The 22,406-nt window shown below is 34.7% G+C and overlaps 1 protein-coding gene across 1 annotated transcript in view; it reads right to left on the bottom strand.

The window, feature by feature from the left end:
- The window catches only part of FMN2 (formin 2), a 152,869-nt gene that overhangs the window by 56,264 nt on the left and 74,199 nt on the right, over positions 1–22,406 (bottom strand). The window contains exons 8-13 of the mRNA XM_066546802.1: positions 13,338–13,399; positions 5,822–5,913; positions 5,554–5,683; positions 4,500–4,646; positions 2,602–2,661; positions 2,299–2,419 (exon numbers count right to left, since the gene is read on the bottom strand). Coding sequence (XP_066402899.1) covers positions 2,299–2,419; positions 2,602–2,661; positions 4,500–4,646; positions 5,554–5,683; positions 5,822–5,913; positions 13,338–13,399 — 612 coding nt within the window. The remainder of the gene's footprint in view (positions 1–2,298; positions 2,420–2,601; positions 2,662–4,499; positions 4,647–5,553; positions 5,684–5,821; positions 5,914–13,337; positions 13,400–22,406) is intronic.

Here is a 22,406-nt window from a genome sequence, read left to right as displayed (position 1 = left end):
AGTGCCTGCATCAGTATTATCTACAAGTTTCAGTTTCTCTATGACAAAGAACAAATCAAACACCCACCCTCACCAAATGGTGAAATCCACTCACAAAATCTGCCATCTAATTCCTGATTAATGTAAATCCAAGGTTACAGTCCACATCACAGTATAAAATTCTAATGTATTCTGGGCACTTATTTCTATGCCTCTAAAGTCAGTGTTTCCTAGGAATAATCAATACTCATTTCATCACACTGACTTCAAAAGAATAAGTTCATATTTAGAATTTTGTCAGAATTTTCTCAGCATCATACAACCCTCTTCCTGTTCAGACATTTGATAAGGCCCTTACTCGCTCTAGTAACTCATAAGATTCCACATGTTCATTAGTAAATCTGGTAGTGTACTTAAAGTAAATGAAGAGAAAAATAACCTCTTTGAAGTAATTTTATACATTCTGTTAAAGCTTGTACTCTATTTAGAAATTATTGTCATTGAGACAGGCTATTCTATCTCACTGAAATCTTCACAATAATTAAGCTATCAGAATACACAGAATTTTTAGTTTATTACTAAATTTTACTACTACTGCTCTTGTGGTCATGAAATCTTTTAACACAAATGGTTTTTAATTTATCTTGTCACTTTTCTTTGAAACAGAAAGCCAACACAAAGTATTTTGCATATCTGGAGACAATTAAGAAGTCATCACTGATATTTCAGTCTGGTGTTGAAATTGTCACTTCATATTCATAGGATGAAGCTGCTGGTGCTGTCCCCAAAAACGTTTGTACCAAATGCAATAGGGAAAGAGCAACAGTGCTTGTAGCTATTCTTCAGTTTCATTAACTACAAAACAGACTAACAAGAGAGTCTTGAGCCTAAGGGTTGGATTGGAAGCACAGAAAGAATTCAACTGCAATCTGAAAGCAGATTGAAGCGTGTAATTTCCATTTTTACAGCACTCCTGCTTTGATCACTTCACAGAGTGGATTTATTCTACAAGAGATTTATGTCTTTGTGCAAATTTCAACTTTGATGTGAAAATATTCAGCCATTCATGTACAAAAACCCATTTTTGGTGAATTTGTGAGGAATTTGTGAGGAAATGTATATTTGTTCACATGCACCTGAATTCAAGTATCTTTTTGAAATAAGACCTAAGTATCCTTCTTCTACATGTGCAAGCTTAGATGTCAGCTCTGAGATTATCTAGAAGTTGCAAGAAGTATAGAAACAAGTTTTCATGGCTGAATTCCGAGACTTTTTCCCCCTAAATAGTGCGGGAGCAGTAAATGGATGATACTATTGTTCATTCCTCAGTGTCACCCGGAATGACTTTGATACAACTTAGAATACTAAAAAAATACTAAATACTATAAATAGTCAAAATATTGAAAATAATTTTTTAAATATCCAAACAGAAAGTTTCATAGCAGCAAGAAAAGAAGGTCAGATATCATTTGGTAACCATGTTATGTTTTTGTTGTAATAGAAAACCTCCCATTCTAGGTCGTCCAGGGATTAATGGATTACCAAACCATTCCTAGGTCTCTAGAGGCATGGCATTTAAAAGCAGCAAGGCAACAGTTATATCACTCCTTGATTTGCATCTCTCCCTCAAAGATTTAGCACAGTAACGTAACTGACCAGTTTAGTAGAGATTTTTCGCAGTAATATTGAAGATCATGGATCATTTGTGCAAACTACTCTTCCTTAACAAATTCAGTATTTAGATCCCCATGTTAATAAGAAATATATGATAAATAATCCTCATTAAAGTCTAGCAAATATATCTTAAGCTTGCTGAATTCACTTAAAGAAAACATTTCATAAGAGGAGAAAAAATACTTCCTTTGCCTATTACTGTTCAGTGAAGTCCAGATATTTCAAGTGTCTTTAACAATGTTATACATACTATTTTATCTGCTAGATAGTATTTAGACCTGGTTATAAACCTTTTCTTTTATCATGGACATGGTCCAACAATTTGCAGCGCTTTTTATGGTCAAAGATTTGGAATCAGCTTACACAAAAGGAAAACTAAATTAGTTGTTTGGTTTTGAAACAGAAGATTTAACCTAACTGTTTTGATGCTGTTTAATTTAAAAACCTCCTACAAGTTATCTACAAAAAATTATGGATTATGGCATAAATGGTCATAAAAAGCAAATTAAAGAGGCAAACTACTAACTGAAAAGTTAAAAATACACAACTATTTTTCAGTAACATCTAATTTCTCAAAATGATACAAACAAGAATAGAAGAGATATAATAGTAACATAAAATTAGCTTTTAATCTAGGTTCTGTACCTCGCAAATCTTTCTTCATTTTGCGGAGATCTTTTTGAAAATCATCAAACTTCAGTTGTGAAGCCTGGAAGAGATCTTGTGGATCCGGAAGAGGAAAGATGCATTGTTCTCTTCCAGCATCCTGATGAATAAACAAAAGAACAGTTACCTAGTGCTCATTACTTTTATTCTATACTAAAAGATATAACTAAAATCCCAGGGAATATTTATACATATTTCTGCATCTTACTAACAGAAGAGCAAATTTAGTAAATTGGGCTGCTAAATCTGAATTTAACAGAGTTAACTTTAATTTTCACTCACCTCGTCAAAATTACGCAAATAATACGAGACAATGTATGATAGAAGACTTCTGCTGTTGTCCTGTATAGAAGAGGATAGAGTTTGCTGTGTTACTGAAACTCACAGAAAAAAAAATCAGAAAAGATAATTCAGATAAATGAAATATTTAGTGTATAAAAAATACTTTGTTGGTTTGGTCCCTTGATTAAAAAAAAAAAAAAAAACAAACCAAAAATTGAAACATACCAAAAAACTGCCCAAACAAATAAGAAGCATAGTATTGCTTCTAATTACAAAAACAAATCACACCCTGAAGTTCCATTTAACCATTTAATAAAATGAAGAAAGAGAAAACACTCATGTAACACACTCCTCATATTTTTAATTCTACCTGATTGCAAATCAAACCCTTACATTCTGAAATTTCCCAAGAAGAAAAAGAGAAATTGTTTCTGGGTTCACGTATATACAAGTTCGTTTGCAACGCTACAACTATAACCAAAGCATAGTTAAATTAAACAAAGAAAGTTTTTTAAAAAATGGAATTTGGGGGCCTGGGGGGAGTGTTGGGGCTTGAGGGAGCTTTTTAATTGCTTCTCCTCTGTAAGCTCTCTAATGAAACTTCAGCAAAAAAATCTTCCATTTGAAGAGGATTTCTGACAGAATTAAATTTTCAGATATTTTCAGAAAAGGATTTTTTAAGAACTTTCCTGACTGATCAGTCGCAAATGAACTGAAAATATATCTTGCAACTGAAAGCTGAATAGTCATAATATTTCCAGCAAATTACATACTGAAGTCTTGAGTTACCAAACTAAATTTAGTATGCCTAAATTTCCTACTGATCAGAGCTCTAAAACTGGTGATGTATTGGATTTAGAGTAATTTTGAAGTAAGCTGCTCTGAAGTGTCATTCACATCACTGCTCCCATGGTTTACCAAAGAAGCCAGCATGCAAGAAGGAAATTCCTCCACCCATTTAAAAAGGCAAATGGCTGACATGCTCTCTCAACTCAGGGTTAAAGCTCTGCTCATATCTCCTAAACCAGCAGCTAAAATATGTATGTTTAGTGACGGACCAAGAATGGAAACCAACACTTTTTTCCTGCCATTTGCAGAATTGAAGATCTTGACAGTGACTCGCCAGACAGATGTAGCAACAAATTTTAAGGCTCAAGAGTTATTGCTATAATCTGTCACATTCAGATAAGGTTTTTCATTAGCCATAGAAACTCAAAGATTGTTTCCTTGTAAACAAAGCAGGTATTTGAATGCAACTCCAAAATGATTAACTGAAGACAAAAAGTGCTGGTAACACACAAATTACAGTTTAGCACTGAGCAAGAAAAAACACTACTTATAATTGTCTTTACTGAGATGACTACACTAGACAGATCCTGAATCAAGAAGTCCTTTACTCAGGTGGCTGCATGTTCCATTGTCAAATACAAACTCTGCAATCATGGTATACATAAAGAATGAATTTTGGGTTATCCCAAATGCTCTGGATGCCTATTCAATCATTTTCAGGAGTGACATTTTTCCCCTCACAAATATTTTGAATCAGCATGGAACTCCTTCCACTTCCATAATAAACTTTTAGCAGTAAGACCATAGTATTGTTTTTAATTACAAGAAAAGCTGAAACGATGAAGTGTACTGAAAATCAAATTTACATCAGACTAAGAACTAAAACATAATTTTAAGTATTTTTGTTTGTACAGTAGTGAAAAGAGATGGTTAATTTTTATAATTCTACAGAAATGCATCCAACTCTAGAAGTGTGCTCAGGTAAGCATAGTAGCAAAAGAAATCCCTTCTACATGCCTTCATAAGCGTCACACCATTCACTCAGAAACAAAGTAATTTTCAGAGATTTTAACCTTCTCAGGCCTTCAGGAAGTCTTGAATCAACTTACACTGCTCTTGACATCTTTCAGTTTTGGCAGAATATCTAGTCCAAACCCATCAGCCTGTCCTCGTGTCCTGTTTCCACCATTCATGTAATTCCCAAAGGCAAGAACCAAACCCAGAACCCGCATAACTCCTGATTCATTCTTCAATGTCTAAAATACAGAGAAAAAAATTCTGTTCAAAGTCCCATAAATATTTATGGTTTATGAACAGATTTGTTGATGTTGTGTTTAGAAATAATACTTGTATAAAGACTCAGATAAAGGAAGTTACCTTCTACTACAACATGCAGAAGTAGAACAATGTTAATATGTAACTTTATATGAATGGAGAATATTATCTACAAAATGGATACTTAGAAAAAATAAGAGAAAATCTGTACAGTATTACCAGACATGACCTGTTAAGAAAAACAAAATAGTAATCCTTAACTGATATTGACATTGTGAATAACATATTTAATTTCACAGAAAATTCATCAACAAGTTAATAAAACACTGAGGTTGAACAATTAAAAACATTAAATAAAAGATATTACATAGTAAAACGTAAAACGGTTGAAATGGTTTTAAATTATTAAAATTCTGGTGAAACCTGCATTTTAAAGCTATATATTTGTTTTTCATGAGACTGCAAAATTCCAGTAATCTCTTCTGACTAGATACAACATTGCTATCTCTAGATATCAGAGATATTACTAAGTCGCATATTTCTCAACCAACACAAGGTTAGCTGAACTGGCATTCCTTTGAAAAAGAGTGATAATGGTGACTGTGAAGAGAGAAGATTTTGCTTTAAGAAAAGGAGAAGGTGCATGGTTTTCCAGAGACTGATACACACTGATGGCAAAAGCATTATATAATTTAGTAGCAAAAGCTAATCTTAAAATTCACTTTGATGTTAAAGTACAATCATAAAATGTGCAATTCTGCTATCCTTCAGATTTTAAATATTTGAAATACCTAAGTAAATAAAGTGAAAACTTTTGAAATATAAGTAAAGCTTAACAAGATTAAAAATCAGAAATTTAGATTTGTTTTTTCACAGAGCACAACCTACCTCACACAGTTTCTGTAACAATTCAAGTTTGCGACGGATTGAACCAATGCTTTCTGAAAATGTTGATTGGAACAGGATGCAAAACACACGTTCTGAAAAGTTGGGAATCAGTGAGAGTTCATAGAGGAACCTGAAGAAGTGATTAAAAAAAAATATTTGAGTCACTGTCAGTAGGTACAGGCTTCGGGGGTTTTTTATACATATTTTACTACAGAAGTGAAAGTTTTTTGAAGTGAGCAAAACTGCTCTATCATAAATATGTTCTTACTGTTCTGGCTTATCCAAAGCCTTGGCGTTTTCTTTTTCCTTGGATGCCTTGCTATGCTTTTCTATTTTTTCAAGTTCATCTGATTGTGCTCTCTGGAATAAAGGGAAAAAAATCAAAAACTTATTTGACTAGTCAAACAACAGACAGAAATATGCCCTTGTAACAAAAATCAAATTCATAGATTTTTCTTTCTAGCATCTGCTTATGGTAATACTATAGGAGTCCACAAAGTACAAAGTCCACAAAGTTTAACTATAAATAGATCTGCTGGAGAATAGAATATCTTGCAAATAATAATATTGACTACTAGCAGTCTGCAAAGTATTGACTCATTCAATGATGCACTGAGACAATGATCTTCATTCCCAATTCCTCTTTGCTCATTTACAAGATGTTTGAATTGAAGGACTCAAGAGGAGAGTTATATTTCTCTTCACAAATTTGTTGGGTTACATTTGAATGTGATCTGATCTTTAAATAATACTAAAATAATTTAAATAATTTAAATAATTATAACAATTTAAATAATACATTTTCTTAAATAAATGAAAACAGTTTTTTTTACTGCAATTTAAATTTTCTTTGGGATTTGAAAAAACACTTAGGAAAAAAACCATATTTATAATGGAACTATCATACATATAATACATGAGAACTACTGCATAATTCTTTGAAGTAAAATTAATTTCATTTTTATCTTAATAGGCAAAAAAAAAAAAGAGTACATATAAACTGCCAAGCTTCTTGAAGAACTCTCTGGCACACTGTGGGGTGTCTTCTTCAATATTACAATCAATAGAATCTGAGCCTCACTTTTTTTTTTTCCAGTGCTCCAAGCTATGGTAAAATTTTTTTTCCAAACAGTAGTACTGAAAAATTGAATGGCATGGAAAGAAATAAAAGTGAAAAGAATATCTCTCCTTCTGACCCATTTTTGACAATCATAGCAGTTTCCAAGAGAGATCCAAAACATTAATCTGCCCAAGAGTTAATAAAAGTGTATCTACCTTTATTCCTTTAAGAAAAAATTACACTCATTTTTTAACTTTCTCCACCACAGAACTTGAAGACAACAGTGAAAAATTATATTCTAATCATTCAGATAATGGCAAAGTGTAAGAAATGCTGCAACTGCATTCTCTCTTGAATGCTTTTGCAGGATTAGCAGAAGAGCTGTTTCAAATCATCATGCCTATTCCATCAGGAATCTGAAACCAGAAATTTGAGTTTGGACACTTCTTCTGAAATTGTTGAACATCTTCCCATGTGAAAAGGCTGAAAATACTGATGTGAAGTAGAAAGATGAAGAGATTGAAGAGTCATATAGCAAAAGCCCTTCAGAATTTCTCTTAATACTTCAAGGAGCCTGGAAATAATGCGAAGTCACCTGTCTATGATGTCACATATCCTAGTATTTAGTCAGCATTTCTGTGGATACTCTTCAAAGGTCATCTCTAAAGTTGTATGATCTTATATATTAAATACTTCAACAGATTGGAAATATTGCAAATATATTTTTTTGTCCAGCAATAAACTTTTTTCTAGACACAAAGAGATTAAATTTGTGGCAGTACCTGTACCAAAGATTAATAGAATAGCTGAGGTTTGAAAGGACCCCTGGAGACTGTCTAGGTGAACACTGACAAAAACCAGAGGCAGCTCGAGAAGCTTGCTCAGTATCACATCCTGCCAGGTTTTGAATATCCCCAAGGATGGAGACCTGATGCCTTCTCTAGGCAGCCTGTTCTAGTGCTTCAAATTCAGGAGGCCCACTATGTCTTGTCCTTATGTTGGGCATTCCTGAGTCTTGATATGTGCTATTTACTCCCCCTCTCCAGTGAGGTATTTATTTGTACATACTGGTAAGATTCCTCTGAGCTTTCTCTTTTCCAGACTGAGCAACCCCAGCTGTTTCTCAGCCTCTCCTTGAATAACACTTCTCCAAGTCTTTAACCATCATTGCTGCTCTGTGCTAGCCTTGCTCCAATGTGTCACTGCCTCTTGCCCTGGAGAGGCCACACCTGCACACAGCATCCTAAATGTGGTCCCACTAGTGCTGAGCAGGTCACTTCCCTTGACCTGTTTGGGCCTCCCTTTATCTGCTTGTTTATATGGCATCAGGGCTAGACTGAGGCTTATTTACCAGTTTTTAATTTTAGAATTAGTGGCCACTCAGCTATGTGAATTCCCTACCCCAGTCTCACTTCAGTGTGGGGAAAGAAACTTAGGGATTCATCCTCCAAAGGCACTTTTCTGCATAAAGTCAAGGCAGACACAGGATCTGTGAAGATAATTACTGTAGCAATTGTTTCTTGTACAACGCTATCCTGAGAAGAAGAATGTTTCCAAGATACTAGGATCAGAAAATTTAATCAATTTTAAATCCTATTTTAGAAGACCTTTCCAGAAACAGGATGAGGACTAGAAAAAGACAACTAAATGCAGAAGTATTAACTTAAATATTGCATGTGCTGTTGTGGAGAAGGCTTGGGTTTGGTTTTGTGTTAAAAATGCCGATGTAAATGGGACATGTCCACACTTAATCTAGAACACTCTTACCCAGGTGAGAGTTAAAAGAAAAGAAAGTTTCCATCACTTCTCAAATCAGTAAGAACTCTCTTGGCAACAGGTGAAATCTACAGATTTTAGAAGCTGGAAGGATGCCAAGAGAGATAGCATCGTTCCAGTGGTCACGTCATCAGAGCCATGGAGGTCTAGGTGTGCAAATGACATGACTGTAGGAGGAGCTATTTTATTTATTCAACTTATATTTCAAAAAGTTCATGTATTCAATTTACACTGTTTTTACACTAAGTTTTTGAAAAAAAAAAAAACAGCTTTTTGTAAAAGTAAACAAGTTCTCATGCTAACAAATTAAATTAATTTCCATTATTTCTGGCCAGTCTTTAAATTATCTTCTCTCATGTTAAACCGAAGGAAAATCACTTAACATTTTTTTCATAACAGTTAAAGAGAAGTAAGTACTTTAGCATGGAGCATAAAACTAAATTGTTATTTGCAAATATTTTAGAATAAATACTCAGAGTTCTCTCTCCCAGCCTTCTACACAGACTGAAATATTAGAGTGCTTATCACAGCAATCTATCACATACATGCATGTTCAAGCTCTTGATGTTTCTCCACCAAATCCCACGGGCAAAGGTTAGGCAGACTCCCTATTCCTTATTTAAGCCATTATTCTCAAGTTGTGTATGCAAACAAGTAACAACTGTCAGAGATGCAAAGGCTGAGCATGATCCACTCATGGGGAGGCCAGAGCACAACTCAAGAGAGAAAGTTTACACCCTTCACCAACATCAAGAAGTTGAAGTATACAGCCCAAGTTCAGACTCAAATCTGAATTTCAAGTGACTAATTATGGCTCAGGTACCCAGAATTGTGATCAATGGTACTTTAAATTCTGATAGAAAAGGAATACTGTGTCTATTGCACAGGTATTATCAAAAATAGTTTCTCAGAATTTTACCTTTCTTTATTGTTAATGCCTATTTTTTCTCCAATTTACAGATGGATAATTTTTAAAAAAGCTTTTATATTGCCTTCCAAATGTGTGTCAAGAGAGAACATATTCAATAAACACTTCTCATAAAAGTCATTAACCTGATTGCATTAGCATCTCTTTGAATGCTACTGCTCTTTTTTTCCTTGATTTTTTGCTAGATATAGATATATATAGCATCAAAAGTGGAAAAAATAATATAATGTACTAGAATTTGATATTAACTATATCTAAAATCAGACAGCAAAAATCTGAATTAAATTATTGCAAAAATATTCCACTTCACTTTAATTCTTTTCCCATTTTCTTCCAGAGTATGAATTTAGCCAGTATTTGCTCTTACCAAAGTTCATAAGGGCCCTTTTTCCATCTCACAACATAAATCTCATACATTTCTGGTTAGCTTTTACTTTCCTTACAACAGAAGCCTAGCTCTGAGTTTAGATCAGTTTAAATGTATGGAATTTTATTTTTTTGCAAACTTGACTTTAAAAGTTTGTGTTATATCTTTCAAAAACAATGAGTGAGTTGTCTAAGGAATTTTGTCAATAGCAGATGAAACAAGGATATACAGAGATACCCTGGTTAACAATAAATACCGTATTCTTTTCAAGCTGGATCATCAGAACTCAAGTATAGTTTGGCTTTGCAAAAAAAAAAAAAAAGACATCGCATTGTAATTGCTAGTTTAAAATAAGAAAAAAAAACCACAAGAAATAATTGAGTAGAAAGTTTGAATCTTAAGGGCAGAGAAGTGTGATGCACTTCAGACTTGTGAATGCCCTTTCTCTCTAGCAAAGGCATTTTGAGGTTTTTGAAAGCATTGACCTAAGTCTTTTAAAGATAAAGACAGTGTGGGCAATTTACTGGGAGCCTAATTATGAAAATATGCATGTTTCTTTTGTGATGTAAAAAGGGGAAATCCATAGATGAAAGATGATAAATTATTCAATAGCATTTTTAATCCACTTTTATACAACTGTTTTCATGACATAGCAAAGACACAAGCAGAAGCAGCCATACCTTGTTTCAGTGATGCTTAAGCCACAACCCCAGCTGCTAAGAGGCTATCTGTTTCAAAGTAAACATTCACTGATTTGCCAGTTGCTACATTTCTCATCAGAATCAATATGTCCTAACACCACACAGCAACTGGAATGTTTACCTGCCTTCTCTCTCTCTAATTATAGTGATCACCTGATTGCATTGTTATTAGAGAATTTGGAAAAGCACACTTACATGTAGTTTTATCTACAAATATTCTCCTATTAAAACTGTCTAGATATTAATACATAACTAATTATCAACATGTATTTAAACAACTCTTCACAAAGCAAGCTACACAACCACACCTAAGAGCTATTTGACTGTACAGTACAATGCTGCACTAACACAGTCTTTCTCACTTAATACAATTCAACTTAATAATATTAAATTAATTATTGATGGCTTGGGTCTTTGGTGGGGTGTGGGCTTCTTAGTTTATAAAAAGTCACTAAGATATATACAATATCTTTGTGGTTTAACAGGAGTTTAATTCCTCAGTAAACAGGAATTGAATCCTCGGGACTGTGGCTTTTGAAATTAGGGTGTGTTTAGGTTTGGAGACTGCCCAAATTTCATTCACATTTAAGAAGGGAAAGCACTATGCCAGACACATGCAATCAGAAAAAACGATTACATTCTGAAGGAAGAACTGTAAAACAAATGCTCCCATATGTTCCATACAAATCAAATAGAAAGACTGAGGACTAGTACAGTGGTATTTAAATATCCAGCAAAAAATTCTCAATCCAATAAAAAAACCCCTAAGAACGAAAAATTAAGTCAATGGCTAAGAAGTAAATGCTGCAAAGTTATTCCCACTTACAACACAGGATGAGATTGAGAAATAAGGGAGGAATCAAACATGCCAGGCTCTCTGGTACCACCCATTACTTACAACAGTTATTGAACAATATTGCTATAATTAGTGAAGCTAGCAAGGAAAGAAAATGCAAGGTCTGAACTGTTTTGACAAAGGGCTGAAAGGAAAAAAAAGAAAACAAAAGTCAACTAAAAAGAAAGCTTGTTTCAAGACAGAGTTTTATCAAAAAGAAGATCCAGGATTAAAATTCAGGTCCCCTTATAAAATCCTATTCAAGTAATATGAGGGCTTTTCTTGTAATCTGTTTGGTTTTTGGTTGTGGTTTTGGGGTTTTTTTTTGTTTTCCACCCAAGCAAATACAATAAAGTTGGACTGGTCTGTTTTTCTATTCAAAGCAAAGAAATATATTAGACAGTTGAAAACTTGAGTCTTTCCTGAGATTTACACATGGTATTTTCCTTGATCAGGACATTTCCTAGACATTTTCTGTAATAAGTGAAGGTAATTACAAAATGGACACAATGACATTTTGTATTTGGTTATTTCAATGAACTGCAAATTTGCAAATAATCCATTATATTAGGATTCTGAAGTATATTAGAGAGGACATTAAGTAAAAATTTAAAAAGTTTTAGCACATTATCAACATAAGAGGAATATATTTTCAAACTGAAATGAAAAAAACCCAGCTTGTTCACAATAAGAAAGAGAAGTATGCAAAAACTGATTATGACTGCAGTATGTATTCCATACTTCCCACAAGAAAATCTCTCACATTCACACACATGTAACTTATAAAATTAATTCAAATTTTTTGCATGCTAAAAACTGCATGGCATGGAATATACATGAACTGTGTAAGGAGGCAGATTAAAAGTAATTTAAAATAAAATACCATAGGCCAAAACAAAAATTTTGTGGAGCAAAGAAGCAAAGAGTTCATAGAGATTTGGAATGGTGTTAGAAGAGGTTTTTCTTTTGACCATTATCTTTCTGGGCAGTGTTGGTTAACCTAGTTCTTCACGAATGAATAGCAAAAGTTCTTTCTAGCTCTTGTCAGACTTTTGGTTTCTTCCTGTTTTATTTAGCTCCTCAGTTTTTCTGTAAAGTGGACTAGAGCTTACTATGTCTCTTTTGGCATTTCAAAGTGCATTATTTAGAGGGACTTCATAAACCATCAAATCATTCCAAAGCAGGTGACTAAAAGCTAAATTCTAAAAACCAAATATCTGAAAGGTGTAAAATTAATTAACATTCTCAAAACCACGAGGGAAATTAAGGATCTAGTACAATAATATACACTGGCCTTCAATGCCATTCTGTGGCTCACAGCTGTACATCTCATATTTCGAAGTTCTTTGGAGGGCAAAGGGAAAGCCTCCTCAGTCTTTCAAGAGATGCCTAGCCAGACCTCCACATATCCAGGCACTGCACTCACAGACAGGGGCAATGCTCACTGGCCTCAGCTGAAGGCAGAAACACGCTTCTAAGATACAACATATTGAATTTTTTACTTTACAGGCTTTGTCAAGTTTTAGAACATGCTTGAGCATATTCTTACATACCTAAAGGTTAAATCTCTCTGATTATTACCACCAGACATTTATGAAGCCCCTGGAAGTTTATACTACTTTTTAATACACCACCTTAGAGAAATTCTTTTCCTTTCAAAGAATTAAAACTATTTTAGAGCAATCCCTGAAGCAACAATAATTAAATGCTCCAGTTCCATAAAGAGAATAATTTCTGTTATCAAAACTTTTTTTTAGTTGAGCGGGATTTTTATATTAGTGAAATTACAAAGTGAATTCAAAGGTGTGGAGTGTAAGGTTTGGCTCTATTGATCAAAGACTTCCACACCCAAGAAGCAAAAAAAGGAGCAAAATTAACATCTGTTTAGTCATTTAGAAGTTGATCGTGTTACTTATGTAGACATACATGTACTTCATAAAACACACAATGGGAATAATGCAATTAAAATACTTGGTACTCATTGCTTTTGGGGAAAATAACGTCACTTCAAAACAGGACTTCTACAAGCTATCTGAATATTACTGATGCCAAGTAAAAATACCTTCACATGGAGACACAGTATTCCTACATTTTATGGACTTCCTCTGATTACTCACATTCTCATACAGGGCTTGCAGTGTCTCTAGATCAACCACAGAGTTGTCCAAGTTCACAACAGCTATGAAAATGAGAAAAGAAAAAAGAGTTAGTTGTTCAGGATGATAATCCAGCTGTGAAAGAAAGCTGGTCACAATACTCAGCAACAGTTTTTTATGACCTACTGGTCATACAGCTTAAGGTTTTAACTTTATTAATGCCTTGAATAGTGCAGTATAGTATAGCTAGAAACCTGGCAGAGCCAGGTGTCAAGTGTTAAAGAATTCATCTCCCTCCCCCCATACACATAAACATGATCCCACAAGTATGGCCATAGTCAGAGATCAGAGATAAGCTTTACATCAGACTTTCATGGTCCAGCTGAAAGCATTATAAAAATTTGTAAATCTGCACCACAGCCACACACACACTCACACAACAAAGCTCATTCCTGTCGCTGGTTGACTTCAGTCTTAAACTCATTAATCCATAAGTCAGCCAGTTAACTTCAAAACACCTGACAAGGGTCAAGTCTTCTATGCACTAAGCCGGCACATTTAGTATAGATACAAAATATGCCTTTCCTGTTCCCAACCAATTCTGGTGCCACACACATACTGTATTTTTTTCAGCATCAAAAAACCCCAGTGGAACAGCTCAAATACAGTGATTTCTATCTACCTAACTTGGATTAAAAAAAAATCATTAAGAGGCGCACTCATTTAGAAATGGAACCCTTACTCCCCACTTGTTATAGAAACATTTCACAAGGCACAGGAAATATTTGCGCTAACTATTGAAAAATTGTTCTCAGCTAATACAAAGATTTATTTTTCAAAAGGTGCTTTTCAGTATTCCTCTTACATATTTTTGCAAGCACAGTGACCATTCATTTAAAAGCTATATAAATCCAGTTTTCCTCATCTATATCTTGAAATTTAGAATATTGCATTAGAATATATATGATGGCACACATATTTTTGTGTGTTTGTGTGTGTGTGGTGTGTGTATGTGCACTTGCACAATAAGCTGAATAATTCCCTAAGTGAGATTAACCTAGAAATTGCAACATTGATCAGAGCTAGAGACCCAGCAACAAGTTAATTTTTATCCCATAAATTCATGTCCTTAATAGTCACAGAGAAATTCTGTATACACTTAAAGACTACAGAATATAATTCAAACTCATGTGTTTCTGATTGCCATCTAGAGATAGCACTCTTAGTCTGGGACTTATCATGTTTCCGCTTTCCAGGCTTGAGACATAGTTTTACTTGCAGTTTAAGAAAATTATAAACAAAAAAGTGTTGACCTTGATTAAACTAAGCAGGCCACACTGTATCTCTAAGCAGAGCACAAAGCTAACTTTTAGGATTAAACCAAAAATAATTTTAAAATTCTTTTTCAGAAATAATGTGGGGTTTTTTTTTTTTCTATTTTTCCTTTACCAGAAAGCAATGTAGCAGCCTATGTAACAGTTAACAGTTCAGGAAGCAACATGATTTTTGTTTTCTTTTGGGGTAGGGGGCACATGCAAAAATCTGCTACTAATTATTTGGGGTATTTTTAAACTTCCCTCCCTCATCCAAGTGTAATAATTGTTGCAACAGAGACTTAAAGATGCCCTCTACACAGGGCATGGTATTATACATTATCTTTAATAACCCCTGTTGCTCAATAAGACTATCTGTATGCCTCAAAATGTGCCAAATTTGCCTTGTAGAACTGGACACTAAAATTAGCACACAAATAGAAACTGGGTTGAGATAGGTTTGAGAGATCTACTTTTAGAAAACACTAACATCAAAGCCTATACAGAAACAGCTTTATTAAAGCCAGGATATATTGTGAAACTCAGTTTATACTATCTAACATTTCAGCACTTTTATGCTTATGCAATGTTTTCGTATATGGACACACTTGCAACCCTTAAACTATTTATTTGGAGTTGTGGCTGTCTTCTCCCTACTCCACCCCCCTTTCCTTCCAGAGACTGTTCGCTCCTGAGCTAAGAAATTCAATGTAAGTTCCTGCCCTGACTTTTGCTCAATGTTAAGATCACCCACAGATTACTCAGGGAGCAAATGAACACTTTTGTTTGAATGCTTGCAGGAGATAAGAGAACGCCTGGCAAACATAATGGTGCCAGGTCTGTGTACTTTCAACAAAACAGGTATGCAGAAGAGTGTACACACTTCAGGGAGCTGCTTAAAATGAATCAGTCTGAGACAAGGACATGGAGAAGTTAGATCCTAGGATATATCCTTCAAGTCTCTGCCTCCAAAGAGAAATATATTTCTGTATGTTTCATCTAAACCTGTATATGTTCATAAGTAGCACTCTAACATCTCACTAGGATTTTTCCATGTACACCTTAGGTATGCTCTGAGGAGTGAGGATATGAGCTTCTGTTCTTAGGCAAACCTGCATCATTGCCATACAGAACATAATAGATGACAAAATGAATCAGAACAATTACATATTTAATTCCATTATCTAGGCAATTTGAACTGAAAAAAAACCAATGATGTCTCCTTATGTAGCCAAGCTTACTAGTTAAACATGACCCCTACAATCAGCATGACTATACAAACATCTAACCAAAGGATTCCATATGTGGTGGCAATAGAATGATGAAATGCACCCAAAGATTAATTTCCTCATATGAAAATATTTTTAGCCATGCTGTAGCTCCAGTATACTTTGATGCAAACAACTGGAGAAGGGTTTGTATTAGTCTTGCAGACGGTATATATTCTCACCCATGTCATTGGTTTAGAAAGCAATTTTTTCTTGTTTCAAAGCTGACATTGAAATTTCCTGGCCTTGACTACTATGAAAGTGAAGAATATCTATTGGCTTCCATATACACAGAAGACAAAACAGAGACACAATTTTAAAAAACCAAAACCAAAAACAAAAAAAACCCACCCCAAAATAAACCAACAACAAAGCAAAATACAAAAAATAAACCAAACAATAAATTATCAGAACCCTCAAGTCTTCAGGGCAAGACAGTAACGAAGCCAACAAGAAGATCAAACTTCTTGCCAGCAAATATAATTCTGAAGAGGAAATGTATGAGAAAACACCATCAGCAGGAAGCTGTAGGATGCCCAGTGTATTGTCAGGAAGACCATAAAAGGAAGTTGCTGTACTTTTTCCTTTGTTAGACAGATCACTGCTGTTGATATTCCTATATCTAGGAGCACATGATCTACCAGCTGCCACCTAAACCAAAGCCAATAGACAATGCAGAAACAGCTAACCTACATTTCCCTATGGCTATGAATCTAAATCCACCAATAGTACCACTCATATAAGCTGTTAGAAAAAAGAGAACTTCTTACAGCTACCCAGTCTTTGGAAACCTTATTTTGTTCAAAGTCCAAAGCTTTGGAATTTCCTTTTAAAATGAAAAGGCCAAAATTCAGTTTCCCACTGAGTAGAATTTCAGAAAGAAAAAAAAAAAGTGTTATAAACCAGACCATTCGGATCCAAATTTGTGTCATAAAACTCTCATTAGCACAATCACATATGGATGATTTCCAGAAAACTGGTATTCAGTCTAATTCTTAGTCTTAGCCTTCCCTTTTCTCAGGGCAGGTTTCAAATTACACTCCACTTCTCTGGCCTTTTCAAGTATGCTTCCTAAGCTTTTCTGTCTCTGGACTCCATCTAAAATTGTCTCCTTCTTGAAACCTCCTGGAAGCACCGCTGTGTCCCAAAAAACCTGAGTAAGCATTTTCCAAATCCTACTTGACTGATAACAGATTACAGTTTAAGTCCTCATAAAGAAGCAGTAGCTGAATAAAAACCATGTCTGAACCTGTATTGCCCTACTCAGATCCATCCTTCAGGGATACAAACAAGCAAACCACCCATCCAACTCCTTCCTGCTGATTTCCACCTCAATTGACTTCTCCGTGACTCTCCAAAAACCAAGCAGTATTGATTCAAGAGGCCACTCCTTTTTTCCTCCTGCCCATCTTTGCCTCCTCACTCTCACATCTGCTCTCTTTCTCCAGAAGAACACCAGGAGTTCCCGCAAGACTTCACAACTTCTCTGACAAATGGCAGAAACAGATGGTCAGTACAGCAAAATTACAAGGCAGATCTATTCTTCTTCACTGAGTGAAGGACCTCCTGTTTCTGCAGCAACTAACCACAGTACTCTTACCACACAGTTCTGTGTGTGGCACTCATCTGGGGGTTGCTCAGCTGTTACGCCCTTCATGCGACTCTAACATGCAAGATTATAGGACACTGAGAGGTTCCAGCTTCCATGGTACTTCTTCTGGACTTCTATCCCCAGACATTTCTACTCCACTGAAATAATCCAAACCCCAGGAATATTACTATAAGCTGAAGAGTGAAAAAAACTGAAAAGGCATCAAGCAGTCTTACAACAAAAAGTTGACTCTGTTGTTATTAAGAAGCTATATCAATATATAAAAATATAGAAACAGTAAGCTTTATATAATTAGAGTCTCAAAACTGCTACGTAATTTTTTAGGCACAATGGTACCATTAAAATTCATTCAACCAGATTTCACAGGACTTAAAATTATTTTAAAATGTCTAAAAAGGGTATTTGCAAGGAAAAAAAAGGCACATAAGTGAGTATGTCCAATGTGTCACTTTGAATGATCTTCCTTGAATTATTATTTCTGAGTTAATTAAAAACAATAGCTTCCTCAAGAAAAATGTACAGGCAGTAAATTGAAAGTGGTCAAAGTCCAACACCATTAGAAAACTGGCAAAACCTTAAAAATTTGAGAACTCTGATACAAGAGAAACAAGTCAGATAATATACAGCTCGATCAACTTACGCTTTTATCAACAAACAAGGAAAAATAGATACAGAATATATACAGAATTGGTCTGTGAATACAGAATGAAAATCTTCTCTGACAGGAGTCTTTGGAAGAAAAAGCAACATGACACATACAAACACAAGCAAACCAGGAAAAAAGTTTCAATGCAGACAATTTCAGGTTGATTGGAATGACTGAGAGCTGAACTGCTCAATTCAGAAGTAGAAGAAAAAACACCTGCATCAGTGTTCTCATCAACAAAAGAGCCAAAAGAGCCTAAGAAGGTGATCAAACTGCAATGACTTCTTTTGCTCCTATAAAGATTACGTTTGGATGTAATATCAAGCTACTTGCAAAATAAATCCAGATTTACACCCCATAAATACTTAGTATTTATATTTTAAAATAAACTAATCTGCAAAACTTTCAGTCTCTTATTGGTTACATAGAAAACCCATGACTTCAAAACTTTATATCCCTTGGTTGGCCCCTCCTTCCCACCCCCACCTCCCAATCCTGCCCCCCTCCTCCCTTTCCCTCCATCGCAGCATTTTCCTTTTCCCCCATATCACTTTTGACCTAATTCATCTAAAATTTACAAGGTCATAATTTTAACTGTAATAGTTCCAACAACTTGGCAACTACTGCTACTTTCTTGGGATTCTTCTTTATCTTAAGTAAAAGAAATGTGAATCTCCAATGCAGAAAGTTAAATTCCAAATGGGGCTCTTTGAAATAAATTTTGTGTTTACACAACAGTGCTAAAACCTTATGTCCCTGTGCTAATGTAAGTTGTAGCAATCCCACAAGGGTCATGAAAGTATAATTTTTAAAGATCCTCAGAAAATAAGTAAAATAAAAGAATTTTTAAACATGATTTGCATAACTTGCAAACCACCCCCCCACCCCCACTGAAAATTGGTAGGTGGGGTATGGCCACACTGAGTTGCCATAAATTAATAACTTCATATTATTTATTACTTACCTCCTTGCCTTCAGTTCCTTTGTGATATACTTGTCTATTAAGAAATACTCAAAGTTTTCATACTGACAATGTTAAAGGGCACAAAGCACAAGGGAGACTGGGGCTTCAAGACAGGTACATACAGCATGGATCAGAGGCAAGACACCACTTCAAACTGCTTGCACAGTTTTACTGTGGCAGTAATTCACCTTGATCTAATGCTTGCGTAAGAAACCAGAACAGTAAACAAAATTTCCAAGCAGAAGCCATGGATTAAGTTGAGCTGTTGCTTCAGACCATTTTTAAATGACTTAAGAGTTTTAAATATCTTCAAGAACATACACCCGCATTTCTAGGAAGCAATAGAATAAGAATCAATTAAGCATGAATATGTTTTGCAAAACGTGAAGTAACAAAAGAAGACGACTTCATTGAAAGGACTCAATCTTTTGCATGATTTTTCTCTTATAAACATAATTCAACTTCTAGACAGTTGTCCTGTTCCCTAACTTGTATCCCAAATATAAAAACTGTATCAATAGAGGTTTTCTACATACATGTAAATATATATTCACACATACAACAAAATATATCACCAGATTTTATATAGCTGTACACAGTTAATATAAACAGTTACATTACATACATTTCAAACAAGTGCCTACTTTGTTAAGGACAGCAGTTACTGATTATGTGAAGTCAAACTTCATACACCTATACAGTTTGTTTACAAAAAGTGTGCAAGTTCAGCTCATAGAGAACAAATATATTTTGTTTGATTCAGTATGTCGCCTTCTTGTCTAGGCAGGAAAAAAAAAGCTGAGAGCAATGCTGTAATCCTTTCAGAATAAAATGTTTAAATACAAACATGATTGCCATTGTAGACTGTTTAATTTAGAGAGATTGTATTTCAGTTCTGGCTTTGAGAGGTTTGCTGATTTGACTATAGAGACTACTTCAATGCTTATCTTAATTGTTTAGATAAGATTTGTTTGAATTTGGCAGGTGAAAAAAACATGGGTGTGGGATATAGGAAGGTTGAGAAAAGACTGGCATTTTACCAGGTTATGCGTATTTTAAACTTCAGTGCATAGAGGAGCAAACAGTCTCAATGAACCTGCCAGGGGCTGCTCATCGGGGAGTGAGACTGAATGGCAGGATTCAAGATTTTCTACAAACTGAAAAGGATTACTATGATAACTCCCAAAACACTACTGAAGGCTTAACATAGTATACAACTGCTAATTATATAATACACATTTAAATAAGTTTAAAAATATATAATTGTGCTTTATGATTATAGTAGGGGGTTGTTCACTCGGTTCCTGACCCTTAAATGTATTTTTCAAGTGTTTCAAGAACAAGATTTCAATATAAAATAAATATTGGCATAAAGGTATATTTTATATGTAAGAATTTCTTTTACAGAAAATATAATTATTGCTATAAAAAAACCCCAATGCCCTGTGGCTTTTATTTCAGTATCACTTTGTACTAAATTTTTTTCACTTTCTGTTTAAGGTTGTACAGCATGCCACAGGCATTTCATTCTTTCATTTCATTCATGAAAGACTGTCATACCTGTCAAGTATATATTTTTTGGGGGCAGACTACTAGAACATGATATCTGAGGAATGTATTTTGGGGATGTTTATGTGTCAGTTTGTATTTACACTGCATGTTATAAAAACAAACTGTACAAATACATCAGCTGCAAAAGCATGTATGCAGTAGGTCTGGCATTGTGTATCAATCTGGCTGAAGACAGACATGATTTGTAGCTTTAAATTCATTATTCAGGTGACATAAAATTTGGGTTTTCTGTGTGTTAAACTTTTCTTTTAGATCCATACATGCTATAATGCCTTTCAATCTTGGTTTCAATGGCTTTAAGACCAGTCTAATTTTACCAGTGATTGTGTAACTGGAAGAAATTAGTAAGACTTATTTGGAATGCAAATGAGGCTTCAGGCTTCAAACTAATTGAGACTTTGAATTAAGTGTGAATTTTTCTCAGAATTCAAATTTGCTGATCCAAATTTCAAATCCCACTTAATCTATTTCTATAAGAATAGCTCACAGCAAACAAAGCCACCTCTAATGCTGAAAAGTGCAGCCAATAAACAGAGACATGCTTTTTATTTCTTGCTTTAGGGAGCTCATTATAAATTATAAATTTAAACAAAATGCAGGAGGAGAAGGAAGAAGAAGACATTTATCTGGAACCATCCACTAGTGAAGTGCTGTATTTGATAAAGTTATCAGGGCAGATACCTAAGACACTTTTTTTTCCCAAATAATAGATTCTCTGCAGTAAGCAGCTAACTTGGGATCTTAGCTTTTTTTCTCTCAATTTACCCATAGTTAGTGCATAGTGCATAGTTAATGGAGCTCCTGGTGTGTCTGGTTGGCAAAGTAGAATACTTACATTATATTATTTGTCAAGACTAAATGAGCTAATAACTGTCCAGCTCATAGATCTGAAAATGTGCTTGCTCTTGAAACATTACCACAAAGGAGAGAGTATCTTAGGCTTTCATAGGACTCTGCTCCCAGCTTACTGCAAATATCTTTATCAACATTGAAAAGAAAGATATTAAAAATAGTGATTCATCCTCAATGAAATCCAGGTGGCAATGGTAATGGGAGAGCTGCTCTTTGCTGAGCAGACCAAAACTCACCCAAAGAACTGCTTTGATTGCACTCTCTGTAATCACGATCAATGACTAATCTAAAATTCTCAAGGAGTGGCTAGAAGTTAAAGCAAGTTTTGAACTAGAGCTAGAACCAGTGCAGTATCAAAACGACCAACAAAGGAGACAGCAGAATAACCTCAGAATTTGTCTTTCTATTGAATTGCTTGATCTATTTAACTTACACAAAGGTAAGTAGCTACATGATTACATACCGGCATGACAAGATACCTGAAAGTAGACGGCTCTGTAATTTCACAGACCAAAAGCAGGAAAGAATGAAGGGTATCTGTAAATAAATCTGTCAAATGCACTGTGGAAAGCATATTTAAAGTGCTAAAAGTGGGAGAAATCAACCTTTTGAACAATGTTTCATGGGAAATGACTTCTCCATCACTTAAAGTATTTCTATGAAATCCAAGACTCACCAAAGCCAACTGCAAAACTTTCAGCAACTTCAAAGAAAGCAAAAGGTTGAAGGGTCAGATTTTCAGCTGGAACTCAAGATCATTTATACTGCTAAAATGTTCATATTTATACCGACTATCAGCCTGAGGCAGAAATTAGCAGGCAATATTACATAACTTGCCTTATTTAGCAGCCAGACCAAATGCT

This window comes from Molothrus aeneus, chromosome 3, assembly GCF_037042795.1.
Source record: "Molothrus aeneus isolate 106 chromosome 3, BPBGC_Maene_1.0, whole genome shotgun sequence".
NCBI classification, from domain to species: domain Eukaryota; kingdom Metazoa; phylum Chordata; class Aves; order Passeriformes; family Icteridae; genus Molothrus; species Molothrus aeneus.
Note: the sequence above shows the minus strand (reverse complement) of the source record. Positions and strands in the feature narration are given on the sequence as shown.